Source organism: Micrasema longulum, unplaced genomic scaffold, assembly GCF_059751315.1.
Source record: "Micrasema longulum isolate JH-2025_06_02 unplaced genomic scaffold, ASM5975131v1 h1tg001006l, whole genome shotgun sequence".
Lineage (NCBI taxonomy): Eukaryota > Metazoa > Arthropoda > Insecta > Trichoptera > Brachycentridae > Micrasema > Micrasema longulum.
In genome coordinates, this window is record NW_028278194.1 from 358408 (window position 1) to 379367 (window position 20960).

General features: G+C 30.4%; 1 protein-coding gene across 1 annotated transcript in view; it reads right to left on the minus strand.

Moving 5' to 3' along the window:
* The window catches only part of LOC148277615 (multiple PDZ domain protein-like), a 434817-nt gene that overhangs the window by 267868 nt on the left and 145989 nt on the right, over positions 1 to 20960 (minus strand). Inside the window, exons 11-14 of the mRNA XM_088232645.1 lie at positions 19170 to 19293; positions 13770 to 13903; positions 13125 to 13299; positions 12532 to 12623 (exon numbers count right to left, since the gene is read on the minus strand). Of these exons, the coding sequence (XP_088088771.1) occupies positions 12532 to 12623; positions 13125 to 13299; positions 13770 to 13903; positions 19170 to 19293 (525 nt within the window). The remainder of the gene's footprint in view (positions 1 to 12531; positions 12624 to 13124; positions 13300 to 13769; positions 13904 to 19169; positions 19294 to 20960) is intronic.

The following is a 20960-nucleotide window of genomic DNA, read 5'->3' on the forward strand; positions in this document are numbered from 1 at the left end:
GAATTAAATTTAATGTGAAAGTTTTATATTATTTTATAATAATTTGACATTTAATTGCACGATACATAAGCTCATTACACCATTAAACATTCATAGCAATATTTTGAGCGTGTCTAAATGTTTGTAAACAATTTTAATGGATTCTACGTTCGAGAAATTATCAAAACACACTATAATACAGATAGAAAATAATAAAAAAAATAAAAAAACATAAGATTTGTGATCATCTGTCATTGGCTGATTTAAGTGATTACTTTACACACTATGTTACATTTACCATTATGCCTATTATACCTCGCAAATGTCAACAGATGGAACGATTGAGAAATATGGATGATCAAAAACACAGTCAGCGAAGTGCTCACTTAAGAGGAAATACGGAAGACAATGATTTTGACGAACAGGTATTTGAACATTGTCTTTCTTTCACTCTCTCGCAGATATCTCCCTGATACGGTGCAAAAGGAAACTGCACGATGCCAACTCCGACGGATTGATTTCGGCCAACTAAAGCCGATAAAATCGACGTTTTGGTGTCCCGTTTTCCGCACCTCAAAACTGAACTAACTTGAAATGTGTTTGAAAAGTTCAAAAGTTTTTTTATGTTTCGAGATGGCATTCGTACGTTGGAAGACGGCAAAAAAACCTGGGCGTTTTTTTAGGTTTTCGGATGGTTCTAGCCATTAATATTTTTTATTAAAAAAGCAAAACCATGAAAGCACGCCAATAGTAAATTTTTATAATATGTTTTTTTTTTTTTTTTTATTTATTTTTCAAAAATATTTACAAAAAATTCTTAAATTAAAGTCCTGCTGAGTTGCATACATACAACTCGTCAGCAGGTTCTTATAAATTACATTAATTATTTACACTTAGCCTACATTAACAAAAATGTAAAAAAAATCATTGTTTTTAGTGAGATAATCCAGGGAGAAAAGACGGGATTACGTTTGCATAAGAAAAGTAGGGTAGCGTTTCGTCTTAAACCAGCCAATAAGAGTCAAAAATGTTTTTCATCTCCGTGGTAATGTGTGACTAATATTTTCAAAATTATCATCAAAAAATCTTTTTCCTAAGTGTTACAAAATTTCAATCAAATGCAAAATATTGTATATATGATACATGTCTAACGTACACAAAGAGAAAAACTTAATAATATAACTATATTTTTTTGAATAATACGATTTAATTTTTTCCATTGAAAGAAAAACCGTTACAAGATCGCGTATTCATTATATCACAGTAGAAAATAAATTACCCGTATCAAACTAGCTGGCGGCGCACAGCGGAGTTTTAGTCCAGGGACGTATGTATGGAAGTGAAATATAATATTAGCAGAGAAGGATGGAAACAGAGCGTAAGAGGTTTAAATGCGACGAAACATTTATACGAAATGTGTGAGATCGATGATGAAATCAGTCAATTGACTAGACTAGCAGTACACAACGGAGGTTTAGTTCCAACCATGAATATGAAACATGTAACTGGCAGAGGCAGGATGAAAGCAGAATGAACGAGGATTTAATGCAATCCCTTGGATGAATATGTAGTAAATCGATGTATGACGGGGTCTCGAATGATGAAATCAGCCGACAGAGCAAATCTAAGACATGTGTTATTTATTGCTAGCATTAAAAAAGGGTCTCTAAGATGGTTTGGTCATGTTGAACGAATAGATAATGAAAAAACGGTAAAAAAGATGTAAAGAGATATGTAATATATTGGAATGAAATGTAATGGTAGATGAAAAAGACCTAGGAAAACATGATATGATCAGATAAATCGAAATCTCAACTCCGATCTTGTCGAAAGCCGACACATCGAAGGGTATAATGCAGTTGAAAAAATGTGGAAGAATCTAGCATAGATAGGCATATGTCAATTGTCAGAATAAAAGTGTTCCTTTAGGGAAATTGGATGCATTGACCATAAGATTAAGCCGAAATTTATTCCATTTATCCCGCAAAGCATTCATAGCGCTTGAACTAAGTGCAAGAAAAATAAGACTCATCATTAATAAGGACGAAACAAAATTGATGATTGCCTCCCAAACCCTAAGCCTTATCCTCCACATCTTTATGGAGTTAAGTTCCAATTTTGAGATAATCAACTCGTTTACATACCTGGGTTCCACAGTCACCAGTGACAACGATACTCAGGAAAAAATCAGGAGGAGAATAATGGCTACCAACTGTTGCTACAACGCAGTTAAGAAATAATTACGGTCCAAATTAATACAGAAGAATACTAAATTAATTCTGTTTAAAACCCAAATAATCTTGACGTATGCCTCTGAAACCTGGGAATAGGGAACTATATGAAATCATCTGACCGGCCGATGTTATTAACTCATGTGTGGCTATGCGGTAACGGATGTCTACCTCGGGTAAAAAACATTTAATAACTCTCTTATTTTTTTAAATAACCAACTCATATTTTTTGTAATCTTTATATGGACTTTTTTACACCAAAATAAGGAAACATTTTTATAAAAAATGCACGGGCTTTTTCTATTAAAAAACATTTTCTTCATTTTGTAAAATAAATTAAAACAAACGAAAGAGATGCCAGTATTATAAGTGGTTTATTAAATTTTATAAGAAAGAGCACGAGAATATAGCATATCAGAAGACCGACAAGGACACTATTAGTTAGGGGCGGAGCTTGAGTGACCGAGAAAACAATACCGAAAGAGTACGATACAGAATTATACCACTTGTGGGACAGAGAACACATTAGTCGCGTGAAGTTTTTTGTAGTATATTGAGCTGACGCTGTATTTAACACACCGTGTTCCCGAAATGTTTCTACAATTTATTCACAATTTATCTGATTTAAATTACTTTTTGACAATTCTTGATGGAATTTCATTGTAATGATGTAATATTTACATACATTTACATATAAGTTATTAATCAAAAATAATTGGTACACTTTCACTCATTTCCACACTTAAGATAATATTTTGATTTCTGTAAATCATCCTTACATTGTATAATATTCGCCAGTCTGAAGATGTCCATTAGAGGATGAAAGCGCTAATTGGTCAAACAAATAAGTGGAAGTGTGCCCAAGGATTTTTGATTAAAACCTTATATGTAAATATAAGTTATTACAACATTACATAATTTATCATGTCGCTCATCCGGTGCAATAACGACATAACTGCAGTGAATATGATTTTATTTTATTAAAGATTGTTATAGTCATAAATTACTTTTTAAAATATATTTTCACAATTTTTTTGAATATTACGTTAGTTTGGACTGTTAATTTGTTAACGGATTGCAAAAAGTTTTCAAAAATTACTTCAAATGATCTTAAAATATACCAATAAAAATATTAATACTTATATTTACGTCGTTGTTGTACTGGGATAATATATTTTTAGACAATTATGGCAAGTTATTACCTGTGGGTGAAAATAAGATCAACTGATAATATATATTTATTATTTAAATTTACTTATCGAAAGACTATTATCTCATTATTTAAAAAAAAAAATCTCAATACTATTTGACATTATTGGTTGATTATTTTAGTTAGGGTTCCTTTAATCATTATTTGGCTCATCGCGTATGATTGATACATCAGTACTCGAGCTACTCGATGATGAGCTTCAGTTTGATGATGACGATGATGAGCTTGATGTTGATATAAGGCTTCTTTTTTCCTTTTCTGCAGGCTTAAATTCATCACCACTATCAGTTAGCGAGAAATCTTCGTCATAATTACAGACATTACTCATCCAATCTCCGTTAATATTTTGTGGTGCTGATGGTCCTCCATCAGTTTTGTGGTCCTGAAAAATCACAGTAGGGTCGTTGTTACACAAAAAAAATTACAAATAGTTTGTCACAATCACCTTTATGTCTACACAGGCACAGACACAAGCGCTTTCGGCAGGTCCCCGCGCGCAACTTACAAATCAGGCGTTGTTGTCACTAGTACTTACAAAATTGTTCAAATTTTTCATTGGCACAAATGCTCCCTGGTAGTTTGTAGTCAAACTATCATTCTGCCGTTTTTGCACCGGATAAAACACGTATTTATAAGACTTGTGACATACTTATCACGGTTTTAAAAAAAAAGTTAGTTGTGTCGTTTTTGCCCCGGATGAGCGATGTCTCGAAATTTTAATAACAAAGAAATTGAGAACATTTAATATGCAAGTGATGAAAGTAACATGGAGATGGAAAATAGAGAAGATGTATTAGACGTGGAAGACAATATTGAGTGTGAAAATACAGAAAGTGAAAATGAGCCTTCCAAAGGAGTTTGAGGGGGGACCAAATTTTAGAATCAGATAATGATAATGAATAAAGAGAAACCGTTTTAGAGGGGAGCGAAAAATCCAGAAATTATACTTCACTACAACCCTACAAAAGTAGTTGTGGATATTGGAGACAAATTAACAAGATAATATTCTTGTATGAGAAAAACTTGAAGGTGCCTGCTTAGAGTTTTGATGGAGCTGATGGATATTGCTTGTTTAAACTCCTTTATTTTTATTTATTTGACACTTTATATATATATATGTATATATATATGTATAAATATATATATATATATATATATATATACATGTAAGGGCGGGCATATTACCTTAAGGCAATTTCTTTCTACCTACTTAAACCGTTCAGTTTGAGAAAATTATAAATACATGGACATATTGAATCTTACAATTTTATACAAAAATTAAAAAGAAAGATTAACAAAATAAACATTTAGTTAAAAAATATATACTTTACCATGAAGAGCGGAGAGGGGGTGGGAAGGAAAGAAGAAGGATAAAGGAACAATTTAAATATTTAGATAGTGACATTTTAATCTTGACTTAAATATAAATAAAGTAACTGTATTATGGATAAAAAAAACACTGATTAGAGAATCAACGATAGAAGTTTAAGAATATTCTTTCCGCGGTCGTTAGCTTTACAATTTGTAGTTTCTAACGTAAATACACGTAAACATAGTGTGTGAAATTCCACCGAAAGCAAACGAACGCTACCGAAATGTTTTTAGAAACGCACTATTCATGTTCTTTCTCTTCTTGCACCAAACCATCAATTTCCATGATGTTGAATTGCCAACACACGAAAGTTCAGAAGATGTAACAAGAAAAACAGGATGGTGTAAAAATGCCCAAATAAACATAGTGCACGTGTTTTTTCTGAAACTCGTCGAAACTAAATCTGCAATATTTATCGACGTTAAAGGAAAACAATTGTGTGTTTTGAGGTGCCCAAAAAATTAATTAAGTAATTATAATGCTTCAGAGTTTTGACTCAATTCTTGGACAGGCTTTTATAATTTATATAAGCGTTTATTGAAGAAGCGATTTGTAATGACATTAAAAAGATTTTTCAACTCTACGTATATTTTTTGAAGTTATAACAAACTGTTGTAAAGTATGTTCAAAGCTTTTTTTAACCGTTAAATCTATTTAACGTTAAATCTAAATAACTTTGGTTCTAACCAAAGTTATTTAATTTAAAGTGTTCAAAAAATTTGTTCGTAACTAGTTTTAAAACACGTGTTTACGTTGTCATTTTTGTGTATGTGTAATTATGATTTAATTATATTACGTATTACGTACTATTATTATATTTCTTACAAGTTTTTTTTTGCTATTTTTTTAGGTATTATTTCAATATTATTCTAAGAATATGTTTTAACAGCGTTTTTATTTATTCTAATAAAATCTAGTATTTATTTGCAATAAAAATTTGATATTCTTTTTTGCATTAAATAAGAGTTGTATTAGCAAAGCATACTTTCTAGTCTCCCGGTTGATCTATTTCCGCTAAATTCAGTCGTAAATGTAATTCGGAATTCAGTCGACAACCAGACGCGAGCGGTAGCACTTGCTGGCGGGATTTTAAAAGGAATGAACACAATTTCTAACTTTATTTTGCATAAATATGCTTTAATTTTATATTTTTTATGTAACATCTTTGAATAAATATCATTTTTAACACATACCATTGTAAATAATTTGGTATTTTAGCTTACATTTCAAAATATCTCGACTTATGCTTGTGGTCACATTGTGTTACCACACCGGCTGCAAAGGGATTATTCAGCACAGTCTTTTAAGAGTTAACTCCATTGAGGTGGTGCACTTGAGGTCGGCTGGCTATATAATTAGAATGGACAATGAAATGACAGATGGTGATGACGCAGTTGGTTAGACGGCTAACTGTGAAACTGGCGTCGTGGGTTCGATTTCCGCCAGTTGCAAGAAAAAAATCCAAGAAATATTTTTTTCTCAATTGGTCTGGGTGTTGTGGTGTATTTTTCATCACCTCCTTCCATATCCCGTCTATTCCACTTGCTGACAAGCCTCTAAATAGAGACTTAGCGGGTTATTACTCAAAAATAGAAATAAAAACCCATAAAACGCCTAACTTTCTCTGTGTCATAAGGACGACGAAGACCAAGAAGGGTTGAAATGCGATGGGAGATAACGTCGGAAGTGAAAAACTGGAGAAGAAGTGCAGAAGACTGGCAAGAGTGGAGGAGACTCCTAGATTCAGCCAAGGCCCATCCAGGGCTGTCGAGCATATGTTGATGATGATATTGTAATTACTTATGGTATAAATGTGGTGTTTCCAGCATCCAAACTTTAAAATTTAATTCATAATGTAAATTCTAATACATATATAATATTTTATACTTATAACTAATTACGATTAATTCACAACAAAGTATTTAATTACGACTGAAATAGCACATTGATTTTTAAACAACATCAAAAATAATTGTTTTATCTTCAAGATATGTATAATATGTATATATAGTCAAAGCAAATAAGCTCATAATTTTATATAAAACATCAATATTCACATACAAATACTTTTTAACGCTATGTATGGCGTAGAATTGAGCACGATTTGTTTCTATCGACCCAAACTGACTACAACATATTAAAACCGGGGAATTTTTTTTGGGTTGACAGATGCAAATCGGGCGAAGATCAGGAATACCTCATGGTTTTATATCACTGATTTACTCTTATCATCATTTTTTCCTCATCCAGTGGTGCACAGAGCGCACAATTGACTAAACATTGATTAATTGTCTACTTCAAATAAATAAGGGCCACAAATGTGGTATTTAATAACACATTTCAACATAATATACAAACATTTATGTATATAGTTTCAATTTGTGTTTCTGCTTCAAAATGTAAGTACAAGACCTAGAACAATTGTTTATATTAATTGTATATTAAAAACAGCAACAGAACTTTATTATTATTCCAAAAGAGGAATATTTTGATTCAATAAAATGAATGAAGTAAAAAAAAAATACAGGAATTCAAATTAATTCAGGAACACAAATATTTTAGAATGAAGTTAACAATTATACACACATTTTTTTTTTATATGGAACTTATTTATTTATTTATTAATGCACATTGTCCATTTATGCAATTTATTGGGTTTTCATATTTTCTTTTTGTTTATTTACAATATACATAAAAGGTAAAACAGAGTATTCAAAAAATAAAGCATAATTACATATCAATAAAATACATATTGATAGTAAAAATAGTAAACAAAAAAAATCCCACAAAGGCATGGCCTGTTCGTGGGTATACAAGAAAATGGTACTTAATTTTTGCTCTTATAATAAATGATGGACAGTTATAATAAAAAGATGGTTAAAAACATTTAAAAAAAAAAGAAAAGTAGCGTTGACAAACATAAAGGACATCGAGACAAGATATGAAACATTTGTTTTGTGCTTGTTTAAATCCTTGTAAACTTAAGCCAAAAAAGTCCAGATCTAAAAAAAACGTGATATTTTGTGACCTTATTTGCAATTTTATAAATGTTTAGTAATATAAAACCGAATGGACATATTTTGTTATGTTTCTTTCTAAAACCAATTTAAATATTTATTTACTTATTCAAATTTAAACATCGAAAATTACAAAGTTAGAGCTTCAAATATTAATATAACTAGTGGCGGTATTCAAATTGAAGCGTTTTTGGACAATTTTTAGTTACATACAAGCTAAGGTGATCAGCTTTCGCTTCAAGTTCCAGTAAAATATTGCAGTGAAAGCAGTTCGTCCACCTATCCGAAAACCGTTTAGAACCGAGGGTTTTCGTATCGCTTTTGATTTTCAACTTTATAATCCACGATTTTTATTGAATTTAATTTTACTAATTTAACTTCTTTCTTTTACTAAAAATTAATAATTAGGTTGCCAATTCAACCACACATAAAATATTTCATGATAAGTCTTCCTGGAACCGAATCTGTGAGGGAAAACTCTCCTCCACGGTTTTGGTTCTATTTAACACACATCCTTATGTCATCTTGTACACATTATATTAATGTATTATGGTCCGATTGTGTCGTATTGTAAACACGAGACAAGATCTGGCCTTGTCAAATCAGACACATTTAAACAATCACTAATATACAATGAAATTAACAATATTTCTGTGCATGCTGTTTGTTTACCCAATAAAATAAATTAATAAAATAGACGCGATCTCGTCTCGAGGTGTAGTTTTTAAAATTGTCTTAGTCTTAATTTTTTAAGTCGGATTTTATTTTACACATACCTGTAATAAAATTAACAGTATTTGAATGTAACTAAATAAACTAAATGAGTCCACAAATAAATAATAACTAATTCTTTAACGCTGTAAATTACAAAAAAATATATTATCTAATTTTCGTTTCTTGCAATGCAAAAAACATGGTATAAAAAAAAAACGTTTACATGCAAGTATTTTTTTTTTTTAAGGTTAACCTACATTATCTATCAAATAATTCCGTACTTTACAATTCCTTTAAAAGATTTGAAGGTAATAAAATTATCACAATCATTATGTTATGTTATATCGTATGTTTTTCAAAACGTTTTTTTTATTATTTTATACATGAAAATGTTTACTTTTAAAAGTCAGTCATAATTTCAGAGAAGTAATGCGCCAAGCTAGGTTCAAAAACAAATTGATTAAGTTTTTATTTTTTAATTAAATTAAAACGTTTTGTTGAGAATATTATTTTTCTTAAATTTACTTCTAAGTGTGTTAAAATTAATATCGACAGTGTTCAGTTCAAATGCACACTACTTTCAAAAAGCGATTTCATTATTTCAAATGTGTTTTAAACTAATTCCATAGATCTTAAATATAATTAAGACGTTTGCCGGTCTAATCCTTAAGCTAGAATTTATAGAAAAACCCTCGCAATTGTAAAACACATTTAAAATAGTAAAACCGATTATTTAGAATGAGGAATTCCACTGTTTTCTATTTTTTTTTTCTATTAGCGTTCTATTCAACTAAGCAAATATATATATATATATATATATATATCTTTTGTGCGTTATTTACAAAGATATTATTTTTTAAAGTTATATTTATCAAATATCACGCCAAATGACTGTAATCAGTGTGTCACTTTTAAGTAGTGACGTCATGAAACGGTGGGCGTTCTTACTTTCAATGACCGCGGTAAGTTGTATTTCTCCAGCCAATAACAAAACTGACAAGAATCTATGAATATTGCTTTGATTACTTTATTAAGTTGATCGCAATTTGCTCATTTCTATGTAATGGTTGTTTTTACAAACGTTTCGATTAAGAAAATCCTAGAAAGTAGACATAATCTCTGGTTGAAATGTCAACAAAGTATTTTTTTTATTTATTTATTGTGTATGCAGACAATTGGTAGAATTCCATATCTGTATTCCGTATATTTTATAAAAAAAATAAAAATAAAGTAAAATTATAATCCAATAAACTTGTTTTATTTTGGATACATTACCAAATTATAGTATTATTTTCCGGATTTCAGGTCGTAGATCGCAATAGAATTATTCACCGCCGGCAACGCTGCTGAAATGTCAAAACTTTTCAATCACAAATTACACTCTTTTTTCTATGGTCAAAACGTTCCTTACAAGGTGCGGGGGATTTAAAGCGGAAACCGGAAACGGGAAATACTACACTTAGATATAAGGAGTGATGTCATTTTTTACGATTTTAAAATGAATACCATTTTTAACATTTTTTATTTATTTTTGCATGCGTTTTTGAGATATTTTATCCTACTCCAAAATTTTTTAATATTCACGTGTACACGAAAACATTTTTAAAATTTATTTCCGGGTTGGGCTGGAATTCTTCATTGTGCTTTGATGCCTTTAAATTAAAAATTTTATGTGGCTATGATGTAACACGAGTCTACGTAGGATATGAGACTTGAGATATCTCTCTTATTTATTAAACTCCATATTCCTAAACACACGTCTCTCATACATCCTCAAGTAGTAAAACTGTCACAGGGCGAGTAGTGCAATGTGCATGGAACATCGCGGTTGTTTGTGCCTAAAATCCTCTGATTAATTTTTTAATGGTTTTTGTTTTTATGTTTTAATTTCAAATAAAAGTTCTTTCTACGAGTAATTAGTAATTATCAAATTATGTGACCTTAAACGTAAAGTGTATCAATGACATGCGTTTATAAATAATGTAACCCCAAATATAGTTTATGAATCTAAGGTTAAATGATGAAGTTGTATCATTTGTAATGTGCCTTTTATTTAATAAAATAAATAGAACATCTTTGTTTTTAACCACTAATTTTTATTTTTCAGCGACCGGTTTCAAACCAAACAAGCTTCTTTGTCAAGGTTTGCGTAACTAATGAATTGATTCCTTTTTATTTTATTTCTATCATGTTCACTAAATACTACACGTGGACCAAATAAATCAAGTGGTTTTTACTTACATGGGTGGTAATTCGATATCTTTATTTTCGAAGTAAGCCAGGAGAGGACTAAAAGAAATATTGTTTATTTGGTTATTAATTATTGTTTTCTTAAATTAGTTGATAAAATTAGTGGTTAAAAACAAAGTTGTTCTATTTATTTAATTATAATGAATAACCACAAAATTAGTGGTTCAAATATAAACTTTATATTAGATGCTTTTTATTTGTTTAAATTTATTTAAATATGCGGCATTTTAATAAAAATCTTAAATACGCCAGTCACAAAACTCAGTCATAAAATCTGTTGGATTAAACGAATTCCTTTATTAGTTTTGTCCCTTTTACACAAACACCGGCCACAGAACAGCGTTTATTTCTTCCTAGTTCTATTTTCATGCTCTTTCTTACACATTTTGACAGATTAATTGCGGTATTGGCATCACTTTCATTCGTATAATTATTATTCGCATAGCAAGGATAAATATATTTTGTATTAAAATCCAGTATATTTATACAAATTTTAATTTCCAAATCCTGATTATTAACCTTTTTTTTTTCTTACAACTACATAGGTTTACCCCACATAGGCATATTCTGTGCGTTGGTATACTGGTTTAATCAGTTTTACGTGACAGTACGAATTTATAAACAAAATTACCCATATGTACATAATGATATATGCATGCATACGCACATATACATACACAACATACATACAGCATACATATACACACAAACTTGCATACACAATATAAATATTATAGCACACAAAATCAAAAAGTATTATATTTTACTAACAATTTAGCTAAAGAAATTAAGAACATCTCTTTCCATGACCCATTTTTTAGCATATTTTTTTTAAAAGTTTGATTGGTTAAACTTTTCATGACTCTGACATTATTAGTAAATACATTGATTCAAGAAACGTCTTTAATAGTTTCAACGTAATTTTCATAAATGTTAAAGTTCTTTTTACATGAAAATTTCTTCTTCGTATAGAGTTTTTTTATATCATTTTGAAATCTCAGGAGCAATTTGTAGGTCTGGAGCAAAACCTCGTAGTGCTGAAAAGAAAAACAGATTATAAATACAGAAAAAAAAAGTTATAATTATTTATTTGCATGCATAATAAATCTAGAATCACATGCAAATAATTGTAATTTCTACCAATTGTACACTAAAGGGAATAAATATAAATATTAGTCAAAAGCATATTATATTATTATATGCATTTTTTATAATTGTAAATTCTGAACATCAGAGTTCATATTCGTTTTGCTCTATGACATCTTTATTTACCGGCAAGGTAATTAATATTATTAACCAGAAGAAAGTTTTGTGTATTTCATGCTCTTGCTTCAAAGAAAACTGTATTTATTCCCTTTCTTTGACAAATCGTAAAAATACGAAAACAGTTTAGATTATATAGAAATCTACGAGTAAACAAAGGAAGAAAACAATTAAAATATTCAATTAACTTACTGTAACCGTTATTATTTATTTAATCCATTTCCTTGAGTGTACAATATGGTTGGTGTCCCGGACGCACTTTTCATACATTTTCATACAAATTATTCACTTCGACGGTAAACCAAGACTCGAACCAAATTTGAATGAAAAGCGGAAAAATTAGAAAGCTAAAAACCGCGAGATCGATAGGTGGCAGTAACATTCGCAAGAAATGAGCATCTTTGAAGAAAAAGTCATTTGAAGCAAAAGTTTTGAAAATACGTTATTTATCAATTAAAAACAAATTGGGATAAGATGAAATAATTAAAAAGTTACCTGGCTACTCATGCTATCATTTCTCTTGCATTTATCTCCACTCCCTAGGGAACTTGTTGGAAGCGGCTTTGCCACTCCAATTTTAACAATTCCTGGAAACAATGAAGAATTTTTATTTTTCGTTTCTTGAACGAACAAATCACAAAAACAAATGGACAAATTTTGTATTAAATTGAGTTTTCTTTTCGTTTTTATTAAAAAAAGTTCTCATGGTTTACCAAAATATTTCATTTTGAGGGCCATTTTCAACGAATTGTCAATAACTCACTATTAGAGAGTGAGAATCAAGTTGGGGTAGAGGGGGATTCTAAATACGGACCTTTGAGCCGAGAGTCCGAGACACTAGACACGGGACCACATCCAAATTCTGTCAAATTAATTTGCTGATACCCCAGTTAATATACTGACGTTTTTGGTAGAACTGCAGTTTCATATACCGTGATTATAATTTAATTTAACTCGACTGCTTTCATTGCCTCTTTCACTGTAAGTTCGGCAAATTATATGAAGAGCTTGTTTTTATTTCTCACGACCAAATGTTATCATCCATCAAGGATTGTTAGTAAATAACGTTTATAATATTTATTAGTCACCTTTTGGGGCTGCTTTAAGAGCCCTCACGGCCGTGGCCAGCGAGGCGCCCGCCAGGGAGCCCCCGTTGACGGACAAGAGGCGGTCACCAGGTCTCAAGGCCCCTCCTCGGGCTGCAGCACCCCCCGGGACTACGGATCGCACCACAATTACGGTTCCTCGAGGCTCAACTGGGTCCTGGAAAAGAAAATACATTGCGTTAATATTCTATATATTTTAATTTTCGTACTTAATGGCGGCTCTGTTTTACACAATAAATAATGAGACGTATTCAAAAAGTGCCTGTCTACTGATCTAAGTATTTTTATTTTCGATTATTTTACTAAGAGTTAGTGATTATTAGAAGTGAAGTAATGACACTCGCTGCTCAAAAGATGTAACTGCGGTTCCAGTCATGACGTAAGCGTGGGTGGAGCCACGTGGAACATAGTGACCGGCAGGACGTCAAAAGTAATAACTTGAACGGCACTCAGATTCAGTACTTCCTAGTGATAGGACGTATTCCTTGATAATAAACTTCATCTATACAATCACCATTTTTTCTTTGACAAACTATTACATTTTTTTACATAGACAGCACACGCATTGAAAATGCATGATGGGAAAAGTGTTAGACGATCAGTACAGAATAAAGATTTTTTAAATACCTGGTAATCCAAAATGGAGAATCCTAGTCCTCGGTCTCCCTTTATCAGGTCTATATACTCAGGTTGGTCACTCCACATTGCCAGACCACTCACAGGCTCCAGAGAACGAGATCTACTCTTGAGAGAAGGGTTTCCTGGAAGGAGTAAAATGAAGATTATTTTTACAAGGTGTTTCCGGGCCGGGCCTGGCGGTATTATCAACGCAATTTTAACCCGTAATGGTGCGTATTTACGTACGAAATACGTGCTATAATGAGTTCACCTTACGTTTGTAATAGTATGTTTTACCTTGCTTTTAATATACAAGGTTTATATTTAAAAAAGTGGATTTTTCTGCAATTAAATATCTTAAAACTTATTTAAACTATTGGGTTTAGGAGGGATATATTAATGTGGGCTAATCAGGAACTTCTCAGCATTTGCTCACGTGGGGAGAAAACCACTTAAAACTCTTCAGGAGAAGCCGGCCTATTGGCAGTAGTCAACAGGCCTTCCGTTCCACTAGAGGAGTGTTCGGCATTTTGTTCCCTACTTTGGTTTTTTTTACCAATTTCCTGCGCTATTTATATCATGTATGATACTACTTCTCGTGTGAGTTCTTTATTACCCATGAAATGGTTATGAACGATCGCCGAATCATAATTGGAGAAGTCGCTGATGATGTTGGAATATTGATTGGCTCATTTCATGAAATTTTTCAGGATGTTTTGGCCATAAAACGCGTGGCAGCAAAATAAGTTTCAATTTTTTAAAATTTTGCACAAAAACAGCGGCAAATGGAAATTGCTCAGGTGTCGCTTAATGAAGTCAAAGCAGAATGAATGAAATCAATGCAGAATTACTGAAACGTGTTACAAAATAACAGGTGACGAAATATGGGTTTGCGGATATGACGTCAAAATTAAGACTTGATCGTCCCAGTGCAGTGGAGACATTCAGCATCGCCAAGATGAAAATTGCCAAGCACACCAAACACGTTTGACCTTAGTGGCTGCCACAGACAAGATAAACAATGAAAACAGCTAATTTTTTTGCATATTTCAGAAGCAAATACGATACATAATAAAATGTTGTCAATCGAGCTCTCCAAACCCGCGAAATTTAAACATTTACATTATTTTCTGAATACATTTCGTACATCTAAAAAAAAAAAACTTTCAAAAATATTTTTTGTATTTTTTAAACAGGTTTTTTGATTATTAGCTACTAAAAAAACAAATTAAATTACTATATAATATTAATAATATTAATAATAATATAAATAATTAATAATATTTTTTGTAATTTTGGAACAGTATTTATGGTTATTAATTCATGTTTCGTAGTACTGTTGTTAGATTCAAATGACATAATTGGAATCCCACAGGAAATCCCTAAGAACGAGCTGAGTAATATAATTTTAAACTGCTTTTCATGTTTCCAAAGTGGGTCATGCAATCATCCCCCTAAATTCCCTGCCTCCCGCACGCCCCCTTCCCACCTTTCTAGAACTAGCGGTGAGTTAAGTTTGTCTTATTAAATTTCTTGCCATCAATTTAAAGGGTTTCTCTGGTATTGTCTTTCAACTTAAAGTTAAATAACTTCCTAACCACTATCCGGACGAGAAAATCAAAGCACTAAAGTGTTTGATGTTTCTAGATTTATCATTTTTATTATAGGTATTATTTATACCATAATTCCTATTTAGAAGTGCATAGACTTGTGTCATTTTTATTAAGTTCATTTCTAAAATTGCAACACAAATTGACAATTTTTTACTCAAAATATTTTTTATTTTTTTTATTTTCTTTTATTCAGGAAACATACAGTACAGTTACAAAGTATAATATTTTACACAATTGGACTTAATTCTAATGGACCAGTGAAGTTTCCATATTAAAAAGCAATTAAATCTAATGTTAATTATGAAAGTATAAAAAAGAGAAGGAAAAAGAAAACATAAATGAAAGTTGTTTAAAAATTTAAATTTAAGTGAAAAAAAAATATATTTTAAGGTTTGTAGTTTGTAGTGAGTATTTACAAATGGAAATAATATTAAAAATGAAGAAAACTTGTAAGAGTAATTAAGAATTAAGAATGGAAATAAAGAATGAAAAACATACTCAGATGTAAAAATAAAATAAAATAGTAATAACATTTTTTTTTTAAAAAAGGAAAAACATAAACACATATTTATTTTAAGGGATTCAAAGAAACGATGAGGAGAATCTTTAAGTGAAATATAAGACAGTAAATTTAAATTTAGGTCAATTTAAAAAACATCTTCAAAATTAATGACACATTATAGTAAGAGCAGCAATATATTGATTTTATTAACATATATAATATAAGTAATTAAAAGTAGTTTAAAAGTATAACAAGTATAAAAACATGCCAATGGCAGCAGAGAAAAAAGAAAAAATAAAGAAGGAATAACAAGTATGGCAATTAATCATTTAAAATTTGAAAAAGCAATATAAGGAGAAGATTTTAAACCAAGGAAATGATATGATAAAATATGATAAATATGAAATGATAATTCGTCATCGATTATTAATTACTGTTTATTTAAAAAGTACTGAATTGTAAAACCAGAATATTGTTAGCAAAGATACGTTCATTTTATGATCTTTTCCTTTTTAACTCTTGTGTGGCTGTGGTGTCAAATTAGTCGACATACGATACATGACTTGATATATCTCTCTTTTTTTTAAATTATGAAGTTGTCTTGTTTGTAATCTTCAAATGGACATTTTCACACCGGATTAAAACATTTGTTTGCAGGATTTCAATACAAAAGTATGTATCCTTGCTACGCAAAGAATAAATGTGGCGCCAACATAGCAATGTAACGCATTGTGTTTATTTTATCTTACTAAACAACAATTTATTTCATAAATAAAAATATTTTTTTAAAACTGATTTAAATCTGTATTAGAGAGAGCAAGACGATAAAACTTATAATGAGGAAGACAGATATGCTATTCTATGGCCGGTGTTTGTGTGAGATGGTGATAGAGGACGCACGCATGTAAGATGACCAGTGTTTTTTGATTTTTAGTTTATTTTGCTAAAAGGCTAATTAATATATTTATTTTTATAAATTATGGAAACGAAATTATTAAAGGGTACGTCTCTATAATTTTTTTTTTTTTTCAAATCACTGGACGTTTAAATATTCCGTCTTTTGCTTATAGTTACACGATATTACATACCGCGCGTAAAGTAATAGGCAAATATCACATACTAAGAATACCAATAAAAATGTATGAAAAGGGTTAAAAAGAATTAATTGTATTTTCAAAATTTATATGGATATTGTAGATAAATGTTTTCATACATAAATTTAAAAAAAAAAACAACAAAAATACGTTAGCACTTTACAATGCAATAAAAATATTATCAGTCGCTCAAAAAAACTTGCGTTTTTTTAACATATAAAATCGTGCACTCTTATTGGGTCACCCTATACAATGTATGTACACACTGATTTTCTTCTTAAATTTTCAAACTTTTTTGCTTTTAATTATTTTGCAATAGACAGCGAATTTTTTCGAGAGGGAAATATGGAAGTTTAGACATTTACACGGTTTATGACCTGTAATAGGCAAAAGTAGATATTTTTATTTTATTTTATTTTAATTTGATTAACATATACGGCAAATCTGTTTTTTACAAAAATTTATAATATTAACATATTTGGTTTAAACAATAATTACCAAGATTTATAAACAAAAATCAAACCTCAAAATTATACAACATATTTAGTAGAAAGTTTAAACAATTTATGAATAAATGTAAAAATCAATTAAAAATATAAATCAATTAAAAATATATTTTAAAGTAATATAACAAGAAAAATGCTGTTTCATACAGCTGGGCAAAGTGAACAAAGAATTGTATATACGTTGAAATGTATAAATAAATAAATAAAATTACCATTCACCATCTTTGAAAAAATTCTATAGAAACAATACCCTACACTAAATGTATCCGATACGTGGGAATAACTATTGCCGAGTTCATGAACGTCTGTTCAATACGGCATTACAAGTATACACTGTCTGTGAATTGTAGCTACAAAACGGTGGCACCTGTCTAGCAATTCTTACAGGCACCCTGAAGTTGATGCGAGATAAAAGTTCATGGCAATCCCGTATTTAATTTTCCAATTTCGCACAAATTCAAAAGTTCTATAATTTTTCATACATAGTTAAGTTTTAACAAATTTAATATTTTCAGTAAAATAATCGTAATTTAAAAATTCATGACTGATTCTAAGTTTAAATTTTATTTACCTTAAGAATTTTTTTTGGAATATTTCCAGAGATTATATAATAATATTTTCTAACATACCTTATAATTTTTGGTCACAAAGTTTAAAAACAAACTTAAACATAAACTCTTTTTTTAATTTCCTGTATCTATCAAGTTATCTCAAGCCGATTAATTTCCCGCGCAGATTATTTCTATGAATATTCCAAACAAAATGTTTTATTATCTCAGTGGGTACTTATGAACTTACTCGTGTAATCGACTTGCTTGGAAAACTTTTGTTTGCTTAACAGACGATTTTTCGACGTTTCCGGAAACCGCAAACCGCTAACCGCAAAGCTAACGTTGATTTTTATGAATTATTATTAGATGACTTCGCGTCAATCTTTTAATCCTTTATCTTTTTTCGCGGAATTGTTTACGGAAATTGTATAAAACTTTCAAAAACAAATTTAAATAATTGCTTAAGAAAAATAAATCATATCTAAAAGTAATTTTAAAGACAAATATTGTAACCAACTCATAAAGTTTCAGCGACGGCGACGTAAATTAGCAAGCACTTAAATATTTCCAGACTAAAATATAAGTTTTTTTTTGTAATATTATTGAATTATTTTGTGATTTAGTGATAGTTTTTCCCAAATAATTTAATCAAAACCGTTTTAAAATGATTCACAAAAAATTGCCTATTTAGTGATCAAAAAATATTTTTTTCTTAATCTTAGATTTAATTTATAGTTTTTTGATTTTTTCGCACAAAAATGAAAAATACTCCAAAAATTTTAAAACCATGAATTTATTTTAAAAAATAGTTCAGTCAGGTGAATCTCTTTACAAAAATAAAGGTTTAAGCTCTTTAACTTCACTAAAATCAACAAATAGAAAAATTTAAGAAATATGGATGTTCAAATGTAGGCAAAATGGTGAATGTTACACAGTGTGTTAAATGGCCACTTAAACCAGCCAATGACAGGTCATAAGCCCCGTAAATGCCTAGACTTCCATATTCCCTTATTTAAGGTATTATCTATCCCTGTTGTAATTTGTTAGATAAAGTTATTACTTGAAAACTTCCATATTCCCTTTTTGAAAGTTTTATTAAATAATATCCTTTTGTACATCTAAGAATCAAGATTTACTGTTTACCTAGTATTGTGGAAGCGATCGTCGCATTGGTGCTACAAGCGGAGGTGATGGAACTCTCAGACTTGGCCTTTATCATCCTCTCTGGCGGCGGAAGCAGGTTCTGCAGACTTCCTCCGAGGATGTTCTGGTAAAATCAAAAAGCAACGTCAGTAACATTTAAACCGGCACCAAGATTCATACAGTAATATATATTCACAGACATGCAAGGTCACAAAGCACTAAGGATTATTGTAATTCTCAGAGTCACAGACATAAATAGCCTACTTGAACGTCACTTACGATATGCAAATACAAATTAAAAATAGAGATATTACCACTAGGTTCAGTACCACAGACTATTGTCCAAACGTTTGATTTCGTTTGATAAACAAATTGATATCATCAGCTTTATACCCTTTCCTCACCTAATGGTAGACAGGGCACTGACTTGGTTTACCAATTACAGCGTATCTTAATCATTTTTGTAACATATAGTTGAGATGATTAGTCTTACACTTCAGGTACCATTACAGAGACTATGAAATATTCTAGAGTAAAAACACAAATTTTAAAATATATATATATATATTTTTTTTTTTTTTAAAAACGACTAACCCGCTAAGCCTCTATTTTAGAGGCTTGTCAGCAGGTGGAAAAGAGGAGATATGGAAGGAGGTAGTGAAAAATTCACCACAACACCCACACCAATTGAGAAAAAAATCTTTCATAGATTTTTTCTTGCGACTGACGGGAATCGAACCCGCGACGCCAGTTTCACAGTCGACCGTCTAACCAACTGCGCCACGACGCCTGTCATGTTAAACATGCCGGGAATCGAACCCGAGACCTCTTGCTTGGTAGGCAAACACGCTGACCATTGTACCACGCGGCCGACATTGATATAACGGACCAATATTTAAAATAAGCACATTACAAAAAAAACGTATCCCTAACTCTATGAGGCCAAGAGCCCCGTGTTGAGTTGGGATACAACAAAATAAAATGTGGAAGCATGCATATTATTAAAGAATACCTAAATAAAAAAATATTACATAAACAAAGATAAATATTTGGACAACACGCTTAATAATACTATATATAAATCTATGTAATGACTCGCAGCAGTCTCCTGATATATTATGTATTTATTTAAAATTATAGAACTGCAGTAAACTTAGTCATGTAATGAAGAAAAAACTTGGGTTATTGTTAAAAAAAATATATATTGAAAATGAATACAGAAAGCATATAAAGATGTATGTAACTTCTTAAATTAGAAAGTTTTGCTAAAAAAAAGTTCATAAAAGTTAGATTAACAAAATTGAAGAAACATTTAAAGGAATTTGGAGCAAATGTGTCTTTGATTTAAGCGAGCACGGGTGCTTTACTACACAATCACTATCCCGATTTGACTATGATTTTAGTTTTAATTATTTTTTTTAATACTTTCTAGTGTGTTAATTTCTTGTATAATATTATTGTACTCGAAAATGTAAAAATAGTTCTTTAATGACCTTAGCGTGTCATATAATATGGAAACTTCACTGGTCCATTACAGTAAAGTCTAATTTTGTATAATAAATAAGTGTGTAATTGTACTGTATGTTTCCTGAAGGAAAGAAAAAAAATCTTCTCGGGAAATAGAATTTTAATAAACAATCTTCCGAAATAAAAAGTATAACAAATGTAAAATCATTTAAATTCAAACTAAAGAATCTTATAAAACCCACTCCGTCCTAACTTACATTACCGATTTTTGTAATAAAATATTACAGAAAAAAATCTCTAACATAAATTGTAAAACGAACTCCC